The sequence below is a fragment of the Brachyhypopomus gauderio genome, unplaced genomic scaffold (assembly GCF_052324685.1).
Source record: "Brachyhypopomus gauderio isolate BG-103 unplaced genomic scaffold, BGAUD_0.2 sc85, whole genome shotgun sequence".
Classification (NCBI taxonomy): domain Eukaryota; kingdom Metazoa; phylum Chordata; class Actinopteri; order Gymnotiformes; family Hypopomidae; genus Brachyhypopomus; species Brachyhypopomus gauderio.
In genome coordinates, this window is record NW_027506906.1 from 160464 (window position 1) to 172500 (window position 12037).

At 42.5% G+C, this 12037-nt stretch overlaps 1 protein-coding gene across 2 annotated transcripts in view; it reads right to left on the reverse strand.

The window, feature by feature from the left end:
• Positions 1-12037, reverse strand: part of cd44b (CD44 molecule (IN blood group) b) — a 16860-nt gene continuing 4823 nt past the window's right edge. Inside the window, exons 2-8 of one of the 2 annotated variants that reach the window (XM_076991748.1) lie at positions 8081-8249; positions 7596-7732; positions 7323-7403; positions 3694-4056; positions 2918-3022; positions 2454-2532; positions 1-2296 (exon numbers count right to left, since the gene is read on the reverse strand). In XM_076991748.1, the coding sequence (XP_076847863.1) occupies positions 2083-2296; positions 2454-2532; positions 2918-3022; positions 3694-4056; positions 7323-7403; positions 7596-7732; positions 8081-8249 (1148 nt within the window). In that variant the 3' untranslated portion in view covers positions 1-2082. The other variant, XM_076991749.1, reaches the window with a different exon arrangement.

Here is a 12037-nt window from a genome sequence, read left to right on the forward strand (position 1 = left end):
TACATCTATTCAGTTTTATTTGATTTCTTACTTCACAAATTGATTTTTTAAAGAACAGTAATTTGTTATTTTATCATAACAAACACTCGCTACACACCCCTCCCACTGATGCATATGCTAATCCTTCCCAAACAGAACCCGCCCACGGGATGAGTGACAGCACAAAGACAAGAGAGAAGAAGTGAAAGGAGTCTATAATGATTTCGGGTTTTTTTCATGGTGCGACGTGTCACCACACTTTGAGAGACTGGAAATAGGGTGACAGAAAACATACCAAGAAAACACCGTGTTTCTGATCATCAAACATACCAAGAAAACACCGTGTTTCTGATCATCAAACATACCAAGAAAACACCGTGTTTCTGATCATCTTTCAGTCGTGGATGGAGCTTGCTCATGGAGATCTGTACATTTGTGTTTTGGCGTATGTAACATAAGGTGCACAATGTCCACTAAACGACACCATCGCATGACTACGTCCGTTATCTTAAAATAAATACCCCGCATGTTTAGCATTATTGATAATGTAGACACTAAATTCTTGGTAATTTGTTGAATAAAACGAATTGCCTCTAATCAACGTAAACATGTGTTAATTGCATATGCATGAGATTTGGTGATACATGAATATTCAGTAGCTTCACTGGGAACACTGTCTCTAATAGACGTATAAATTTAAAAATACAACAAATGACTGGTATGTTTTCGTAAACTACATCATCAATATGATGTAATATGAGATTACACAAACTGATATTGGTAATTAATAGGACTATAAAAAGTCAACTGAAATAGTTGACCTACTCAGGATACCCAATGATACCTTTAGTAAAGAAGCATCGTGTTATATACAAAAAACAAATCAAAAACATAAATTAAAATAGCAACATCTGAGAAAAAAATAAGAAAAAAATACATGTAAGCTATACACAGGAAAAAAGATACTTACACAAGGTTAATATGTAAAGAAAACCAGGCGCTACATTTTAAGAAGCGTGTGTCCTCTTAGAGAGGGGCACCTCCCACCACTGATCAAACGAATCACACCCCTGTCCTCTCAGAGAGGGGCACCTCCCACCACTGACCAAACGAATCACACCCCTGTCCTCTCAGAGAGGGGCACCTCCCACCACTGATCAAACGAATCGCACCCCTGTCCTCTCAGAGAGGGGCACCTCCCACCACTGACCAAACGAATCAACTGTTTCAGGTTTCAGCTGGTTTGGAGATAAAATGCCATCACTCTGAAGGGCTGTCTGTGTCAGCTCTGTAACGGTGCTTATTTACATCTTTACACCCCCCCCCACCCCCACACTATCATACACCCACCCCTTAAAAACACAATGGATATCCCAATATTCCTATAAATGTTTACAAGCCCCCCACCCCAACATTCAGTATTGTTTTGTAAGAATTGTTTGTTTTTTTCTGTAGAAATGTTGAACATTTATTCTAATTGTGAAATGAGATTTCAAAAAGTCTAGCAACAATAATAATAACCATGAAATATGAATTGTACCCCTTCAGAGAGGAATCAGTATGTGTCACTATGAGAGCACTGATGTGACAGCCTGAGGAGGGGGGGGGGGGGGGGGGGGGTGAGGTGAGATGTGAAACTTCAACTGTGTGCAGGTAATACTCCACGCATGGGTAAATACAGCTGAATTCCTGACTGCTTATGACTACACTCAGCTCTAAAAGCATCAGAAGATGTAAAAGACACCATGCAAGAGGTGAAAAAAGTTTGGCAAAAGTCTTCCCACTTGTTAGACTCTGAAGAAACCTTCATTTTCCCTTTAGGTAAAATTCTAATTCTGAACCTGGGACCAAAAATGCTACCAGAAGGATCATTAACATATAGGGAATGTATTATCACATAAAAGCGCCATGAAAAACCCCACTCACACAGACGTGCAACACACACTCACCCACCCCTGTGGCCCCCCCAAACACACGGTCTCTGTCTCGGCTCCGGAATGAATCCAAAGGTGAATAACTCACTCTGCCAATGTTCAATGCTTCTGTCTCTTCCTGGTCAACCCCATGACCCCTGACCCCTGACCCCTCCCTCGCCGGCCTCATTCATGCTTGCTCCTTCTTCTCGGGTGACTCCTCCAGGGTGATGACGGTGAACTCCTCAGGGTTTCCGTTCTCCTGGATCTTCTCCTTGTTCATGAGTGTCACCATCTCCTGCTCTCGTTCCTGGGCCCGGGAGCTCGTGGCCGAGGCGGCTGCCCCGTTGCCGTCGCTGCTGCTCTTCGATGTGATCATCAGAGTCTGCTGCCTGCCGCACCACCTGTGGGAGACACACGGACGCTCAGATGACCTCCGCCACGTCTGGGGTCAAAGGATCACGGACTGTATGGGTCATCTAAGAGAATACTGACTTAGCAAGAATACTAATGACTACAGTCTCGTACTATAAGGAGACAGAGATCCATCAATAAACATACCTTTTCCTTGTTGCCACGGCAGCACAGACTAGAAGGATGACAGCAACGGCCACAATCACGCCCACAATGATCAGCCAATCTACAAAAAGAAACAGAACGTAACCACGCCCACAATGATCAGCCAATCTACAAAAGAAACAGAACGTAACCACGCCCACAATGATCAGCCAATCTACAAAAGAAACAGAACGTAACCACGCCCACAATGATCAGCCAATCTACAAAAGAAACAACGTAACCACGGCCACAATGACCAGCCAATCTACAAAAGAAACAGAACACATTTTCACATTCAATCATTTTAAATCTTTTGTCAGACACAAAACATGGTAAAACTAAACTAGTTTTCTTTGTGTTGTGCTGTGTGAACTTGTTCTCAGTGGGTTCTGACTGTGAGTTTGTGAGGTTGTGAGGTTGGTCTGTCCATTGGTGTGGTGTGTGTGTGTGTGTGGGGGGGGGTATACTTCGTGCTCCGCTCTGTCCCTTGTCCTCTGCTGAGGGTCCCTTGTCTGCTCCCAAGGGCCATTTTGGAGACTCTGTATGGTCCAACGTCTCTGACACAGTGTTTCCTACATGCAGAATTCACAAGACACATGTCACATTTATGTCACCCTTCTGAGACCAAACAGGTCTACTTTTTATTAAAATAGGTTTTGCTCTGTAGGACATAAAGTGCACTGTGGTCTTACATACAGTATAGCTTATTCTTTGACATTTATTTGAAACGAACTTTGTAATTGTAATATCTGCCAGTGAGCAGCAGGGGGCGTTCTTCAGCATGCTGGGACAGAAGAAGAAGCACCTGTTACAGCTCCACAAACTTGAACTCTAACAGCAGAGGGGGCTTTGCACTAACGCTGGCACTAACATCAAAACCAACGCCTCTCACACATGTCCACTGGCAGGGGGGCCCACTTAGAAACATTTGGGAGTGTAAGTAATCTAAGAAGCATTCACTCCTTCATTTTAGTAAATAAAAATAATTATTAGTAAATTATTAGTAAATAAAAACCAAATAACAATTTTGTATCATAAGTTATTTATTATTTGTGTATTTGTTGCCTGGAATTAAATGCATTTAAACATGTAAAATGTATAATAAGAATACAAATAATAAGACGTAATTAACAATTCATAACCATGTTATAGCATTTATAATATCATTCTGTGGAAATGTGACTCAGTTGTGTGGATCTTGTGGAGCTACTGTGTAATAAAAGGGTGTGTGATGATGATTGACCTTCATCATTCTCGTCTGAGGCCTTCGTCATGTCGGGCAGACGGGCTCCATCTTCGCTGCTGAAGTCCGGTATGTCTTTGTCTGCTGTGTCCCCCATCCCGGAGCCCCCGACGTCCCCCCGGGTGGTGAAGGCCGTGGTCCCGGTTGGATGACGAGTCCAGGGATGGGCTTTTGTTGGGCCCTCCGCCACGGGGCCTCGGTCATGTTGCGTGGCCTCTGTGGTGTCCTCGAGGCTGCCGGTCCCCATCGATTTATTCCCTGCATCTTCTGCGTAGCTGGACGGCATGGTGGTGTCCTCTGGCTCGGTGGAGGTCCAGATGGTGGGGTCTCCACCCTCCGAAACATCAGCAGGCCTCTCTGTGTCTGAAACAAGAGCAGCCACTTGATGGCAGGCTGCAAGATTTTTGCTCTTTCTGCAAAGATCTTTTAATTTATGTACATTTCCTGCACTTCCCTGCATGTTCACACAAACGTTCTCTAAGCAGCAAGTTTGCAAACTCCCCCAGAGCACAGAGATTAACAGCAGGTTCAATAATCTGAGTCCTCCCAACACAACCGGTGACTTCAGACTCTGTTCCCCAAATATAGAGTATCCATATTCATACAGATTTACTACCAACAGGGCTTCTAAGGTGAAGCTGTACGTCAGAAGGTAAACATGGAGGATACATGCAGTGTTGTATAAAGTATTCGAGACCCATACTTGAGTAAAAGTACAAGTACTCTATCAAAAAACTGACTTGAGTAGAAGTTGAAGTGTTCTTTAAAAACTTTACTTAAGTAGAAGCACAGAAGTATTCAGCATTTTTTGTACTTAAGTATTGCAAGTAGTTTATTCTAAAATCAATAACTATTTATTATTTTTTAATAAAATTTATTAAAAAACTAACTCGGTCTCCACTCATCCCATGTAAACTAACACCCATTTGGAACAATCCAGACATTTGTCAGAATACGAAAGTACTACATTTCACATCATGGCATGACAGGGGAATAAAACATTTAGAACATGTTATTAATGATGGAAACTTTGTCACATTTCAGGAACTTATATCAGAATATGGAATAAACAACAATAGATTTCTTGAATATCAACAATTAAAATCCATCGTTAAACAGAGATTCAACCGCAATCAACTGAATTTAGGAATATCAGCATGGGTAACTGAATTTTTAAATCTATGTACTCTGTAAATTATTATCAAAACTGTATAAATTATTGTTAAAATTTGATGACTCAATCTCCCTTCCGATAGCCAAATGGGAACGAGATCTTTCTATCAATCCAGATCAACACTTCTGGACAGATATATGTACAAATATCTTCAAAATAAGTAAAAGCCCCAACTTACAACTTATACAATACAAAGTCCTTCATAGAACACACTATACAGGACAAAGGATGTTCCAAATGTCGGGGGGTCGGGGGCTGGTCGTGCCTGGTCCTCTCCCGGCTGCTCCCCTGTGGTTACTGCTTCACTCCAGGGAGGGGTGCCTTGGAGTTCCGGGGCCCAGCCTGGTGCGCCGGCGTGGGGGCGGTTGGCCCGCTCCCCTGGGCGGTTGTGGTCTGGGGCGGCTCGGGGCTCCTCGGCGGGAGGGGGGCCCTTCTGTCTTTTCCCTTTTTATTCTTTCTCTCCCCCTCTTTTCTTGGTCCACCTAACCCCAATAATTATCACTTTGCTTATTGTTATAATTGTCATTTGAACTGTACATAAAAACAAAGTTGTCCTCCAAAGATGGGGGGGTGGAGGTGGGCTATTAAAAAAACAATAATAAATAAAAGAAAATAAAATGTATTACTCAAGTACTGAAAGTAAAAAGTACAAGTATTGTGTTTTTAATTAAATAAAGAAAGCCGTCAACGTTTGATTGCCAATTGTTTTTATATATCACTTACAAATCAAAGATGTCAAAGACCACAAATACAAGTGTTCTGTATGTACAAACAAGTAGCAACTTAAAAAACTGGGCTTAACACTTTGTAGTTTTAGTTAAGCAACCCTAAATCTGTTCCATCTTATTTACTTTATTCATTTTATTACATTATTTTATTGTGTTGTTTCCTTTTTTTTTAAATATTTCTTAATATTTTGCTTTGTCTTTTTATCTTTGCCTCTTTTTAATGTTTCTTTTTCAAATTTATTCTGTAAATGTGTATGTATGAAAGGAGCTATACAAATAAAGTTTATTATTATTATTATTATTATTATTATTACACATAAAACAGATAACCTATGTCCCACTACGTTGTAGGTTTGACGCAGAACTACAAGTTCGCCTTAATTTAGCTGAGAAAACGAGGTGTATTTTGGATGTAAAATCTGTCCGTCGGATTCTAAGGGTGAGCCTACTGCCCTGCGTTTACCCTCAATAAATGCCCCCTATAAAAACACTACACTTTAAAATGGGCACATGATTAGTCAGCATGAAAAGAGACACGGCTTACTGTTGCTAAAAACACAACTCAACGTGACATCACCTTTATGACTGCCAGCTAATGTTAAGTGAATACTGCAGCACATTATAAACATAAGGTTTACATTAGGTTAGTTAGCTAAGATATCTAACCTAACTAGCGCTTACTGACAGCTAAAGCTGGTGTGTCTTCTGTGTGTTATATTTATAACTTACATTGATGTGTTTCTTCAAGTTCGAAGGTGAATATTTGAAGGCCAATATTTCACCCTCTTTACGGAGGCAGAGATGGCACTTCATCCTATAGGAATTTACTTTCGCTCCAGCAAACGCAAACACTGTCTCTAGGTAGGGCCAGGGTGGTCTCCTTCCTCAAACACTGTCTCTAGGTAGGGCCAGGGTGGTCTCCTTCCTCACCCTCACCGCCACGATCACTCGATGTTGAAGGTGTGGAATGTGCCAATATATGTACATTAAAACGCCAACAAGCTTATTATGCAGCACTTATGCTGTTACCAAACACGGTATCATCTCTTTTAATGAGATAAAAAGCGAATTATTTGGAATAATTCGAGTATGTGTTTATTTGTATAAATTTGTAAATTAAGCTGAAGGTGCTGGAAAATACTGAAAACCTTCAAAGTTCCGTACAAGTGCATGAATTCCACCTTGTAACATGTTTATAAATGTAACGAGTAACTACACAGCATGTAAAAAATTTATCGGAGTAAAAGTATTAAACTGATGGAAAAAATGTAGTGAAGTAAAAGTGGAAGTAGGAGAAAAAAAATAATAGCAGTAAAGTACAGATACAGCGTTTTAGTACTTAAGTACAGTAGTGAAGTAGTTCTACTACGTTACTATACAACTGGATACATGTAATAGTGGAAGCAAAAAGTTGAACAAAGAGGAAAAAGCAAACACGCACACGTAACAATCTACATACAAATGTAAATCTGCACACTGTGTGTGTGTGTGTGTGTGTGTGTGTGTGTGTGTGTGTGTGTGTGTGTGTGTGTGTGTATAGTGATTATATGATACCCAAGCTGATACTCACACTGAACAATGAGCACAATCTATAAACAGCAGTCATCTACAAACTGGACAAAACAAAACTTCCTGTGGAAGGTAGATCACTGGTATTCATCATCATCATCATCATCAACAATAACAATGACGATGTCATGAAGGAGGAAGAGTGCTGTGGTCCTCACCAGTGTGAGGAGATGTAGGAGCGATGCTTGGACCACCGGTGTGAGGAACCTTCATCATTGTGCAGTTTTTCACGGACAGGTCTGGTTTGGGAGACAGGGGTTCGTGTTTTAAGAGCAGGGCCGTGTTTACTGTAATCACACTGGTACATCAACCCCAATGACTTTTACATTCAAGACAAACTGCTCTCATAAACCCCCCAGGCCTAACTATACAAATCTAGATGTATAAGAAGCTATGGCACCATTACTAGCTCAGATCTTTTTCATAGCTACCTGTTCCGTCATAGCAGTACGCATCGTACGTGCTCTCCGTGGCGTTTATGATGATGTGGCCTGTCTGGTTTCCTGCACACAACTGGTTGGCTTTGTGGCGAAGAATACCGATGTTTCCATTACTGGTCCAGCCGTACCTGAACACACACCCCACCTCTGGTTAATGACCACTGTCTGTATTTACAGTAGCTACTTTGAGAGGACTTTGGTCAACCAAGTGGCTGTCACGTTTAGTAGCCCTGCAGTGACGTGATTCTCTGTGTGTTTGTCATGTCATGAGCAGACTTTAGTGCTAGGAGGAATTTCGTCTTTTGATTATCCCTACTGGGCCAGAGATGTTTGGAAGGGTTTACAATAGACATGAGGTATTTGTCAGCCTTGCATTTCAATGATACATCAATTTTAATGTGCATGTAAAGATAAAAAAAGACTTGTTAAGTTTGCTTATAGCCATTACACACTGGCATGTTGGATGGTCAACTCACCTGCATGTTTCAAAGCCTTTGACATAAGCAGCGTTCATCTGCTCCTCACTGGCCAGAGTGGCTCCTAAATGTTCACAGGCCTCCTGGGCTTCAGAAATACTCAGAGAGTACCGATCAGCACCTTCAATCTTGTACACGCCCACATAACTGCAGCTCCTTGACCTCACCTCTGAGAGAGAGAGAGAGAGAGAGAGAGAGAGAGGGAGAGAGAGAGACAGAGAGAGAGACAGAGAGAGAGAGATAGACAGTGAGATAGGGAGATAGAGAGAGAGAAAGAGACTTTTAATTACTCTGCAGTGAAGACAACGTAAACTTCAAAATGGAGAAGAGAGGAAGTATCAGTTTTCCTTCTTCCTGTCCCAGTGCAGCTGTTGCTCCTGTCTTGTGTTAACTGATGCGTTTTCCAAAGTCATAAAGAGGATCCCCTCAGTGCTACAGCGCTACAGTACTACAGTACTACAGTACTACAGCGCTATACTCCTAACATGAAGCACATGTCATGCGTGCTGCTTGGACGCTGAGAGCCTGAAGGTAATTATGTCAGAACTCCAGCGTACATATTTACATTTACATTTATGGCATTTTTGCAGACACCCTTATCCAGAAAGATTTACACTTCTATCTCATTTTTAGCAATTGAGGGTCATGGCCTCAGGTCTGGGAATCGAACCCACGACCATCCGGTCACAAGACCAGTTCCCTACCACCAGACCATGACTGACCTACATCTACTATATCACAGTGGAAAAGACGTCTGATTTAGGCCAATATCCAAGGATGGAAATCACCATCATCATAATCATTATTTTATTATTATTCCCCAGTAAGAAGACACACACACACACACAAACACACACACACACACACACTTACACTGCAGTTCTATGTCTCCTGTGCTAAAAGACTTGACTTATTTGAATAATTATCAAGTCTCTCATGAGCAGTGTAAAAATTTGAGCCAAGGAATATCCCCCCAAACCCCCCCCCCCCCCGTGCTGGAACATACTGACACTGGACGTACTGACACTGGACATACTGACACTGGACATACTGACAATGGTCGTACTGACAATGGTCGTACTGACACTGGACGTACTGACACTGGACATACTGACACTGGACGTACTGACACTGGACGTACTGACACAGGCCATACTGACACTGGACGTACTGACACTGGACATACTGACACTGGACATACTGACACTGGACATACTGACACAGGACATACTAGATAAAAGATAAACTAGATATACTAGATATTAGATAAATATTAGATATTAGACATACTAGATATTAGATAAAAGTACAGATCCAGGGGTTCATAGACGAAGGGTTTTATGGTAGACTGGGGCGCTGGTGCTGTCGTCCTGTCACTGCTCGTGGTCACTCAAGTTTGTTGACAGTGCAGTGGACGGATGCCATTGTCTTAGAATGCCCCCAAGCCTATGTTACCTTCTGGTTCTGCCTTTTTTAGCTAGGCTGTAATAATTTAACTTAGTGCCGGAGTTGCTGCCACACTCCAGAAATGTTTATAATTTCATCTGTCCTGTATATGTCCTCATACAGAGCTAATTTTCCCTGTTTCATTTCTCCACATGGCTGCCCGCCTGCTTGAGGAATAATAAGATGAGGAGACCAGCGATCCATCCTGAGCCAGCCACCTCCTGCCTAACCGGATGCATACATCATGATGGACATTATTATATATTTTTCCTTTTCTTTCTCTTCTTTCTGTTTAAATTGTTGTTGTTGTCATGGTGACCGGTGTCGGCCAGAGGAGGATGGGTTCCCCCCCTGAGTCTTGGTTCCTCTCAAGGTTTCTTCCTCATGCAAAAAAACTAGGGAGTTTTTCCTTGCCACTGTCGCCTTTGGCTTGCTCACTGGGGGCTAGGACTCGGCACTTGTAAAGCTGCTTTGTGACAACAACTGTTGTAAAAAGCGCTATATAAATAAAATTTGATTGATTGATTGATTGACATACTGACACTGGACATACTAACACAGGCCATACTGACACAGGACATACTGACACTGGACATACTGACACAGGACATACTGACACTGGACGTACTGACACTGGACGTACTGACACAGGCCATCAAAGGCCGTTGTGCAGGCTCATCTTAACCACTGATGCCTAAGAGGTTCTCCTAACTAAGAGGTTCTCCTAACTGAGAGGTTCTCCTAACTGAGAGGTTCTCCTAACTAAGAGGTTCTCCTAACTGAGAGGTTCTCCTAACTAAGAGGTTCTCCTAACTGAGAGGTTCTCCTAACTAAGAGGTTCTCCTAACTGAGAGGTTCTCCTAACTAAGAGGTTCTCCTAACTGAGAGGTTCTCCTAACTGAGAGGTTCTCCTAACTGAGAGGTTCTCCTAACTAAGAGGTTCTCCTAACTGACCTCTCTGACGCGCATTAATGTTGAAATTTGGCGAAAAAATCCACCAAGGTTTGCTATCACCATGGCAACAACAGATGTACAAATATTGTTTTTTTGACAGAGGCGTCAGCGAGTATGAAAAAAGGCGAACTCTTCTCTGAAACGCCGCTCTTACGTATCCTGTGATATCTTCTGCTTTTCGCATCTCATCGGTGTGTCATGTAACCTCAGGAAGCAGTTTCAGTACCAGGCTGTGTTAGCTGCAGGTCACTATGGTGATGTTTACAAACAAGACAGTACATTTATAGTTTTATTTACATAGAGATTTCCATTTAAACTGAAAATGCTAGTTATACTTTTCTTGTAAAATATTTTGGAACATGATCACAACATTCTTTTTGATATATAACAAAATCCAAAATTAGGTTTCAATATATGTATGTTGCATTATTGTACAAGGTGTAATAATCTCTTTTCAATCTCTGTTCTGTTCACAGTCCCAGTACTTTTCCGCTGCACCATTTAATTCCGTCAGACCTCATGCCAGTAAAACCCATAATGATAGTCTTCACGTACGATGTATTCAGCTGCTAGAAGGCAGCTCAGGGCGAGATGGTTGGCCAGTCCTCCCAGTGTATGGAGATACCTGCACACCTGGACTACGTCCGTCTCTGTAGTGCAGCGTCTCCAAACACATTATACTATACCAGGACGGCAGTCTTCAAAGCTCGTGCCTACATCTAAATCATCACAGCTAATAAGAGTGTTGGTTAGGTGACTCGTGCACACAGCAGCGTCCAAGGCAAACAGGAACTGAAAACTGGTTTTGATGGGTGGTCAGTGTGGAACAGGCAGGGTGTTATTAGTGTGAACTCTCCCCTGGACACACACCAGGCTCTCGGAGAGGAAGACGCCTGCATGTGACCGTTAACGCCCGTTGGCCTGAGCGTTATTACATCTCTCCTGCCTGTCTCTTTAGCCCAGCCCAGCGGTGGGCTGGGTGTCCCACGGTGGCCCGTTTTCAGAAGGACGGGCCTGGCCCCTGGGCCTGCAGAGGCACATCAGGGATCAAAGACAGCGCCGGGTCAAAGCCAGGAGCTGGGCCCGGCCAAGGTGTCTGCATTTGCATGCGGAATGGGTAGTCCAGCTGGTCGACACAAAGTTCTGAGTCCAGTCCTGCCCCAGCAAAAGGGCTGATTTTCAAAGGAGTTCCTTTAATGAAGTTACGGGATTGGGGTATTAAACAAATGATGTGAAAGGAGAAAGGACAGACAGAGAAAGCAAGTGAGGGAGGGAGAGAGAGACAGAGAGAGAGAGAGAGAGAGAGGAGAGAGAGAGAGAGAGAGAGAGAATTAGAGAACAGTTTTCTATGGAGAGTGCCAATACCTCCAGCTGCTCTATGCACTGTGTGTATCTCTGCTTTGGTCTTTTGGCATCTAATTAAAAGACCCACCACCACAGCAACAGCACTGTTAACCAGTTATGTTCAAGTCTGGAGCTACATTACATCGTAGGTTTAATCTTGCTTTTAAATTAAATAGATGTGAAATAGTCGTCTTCAATGATCCAATCTGACAA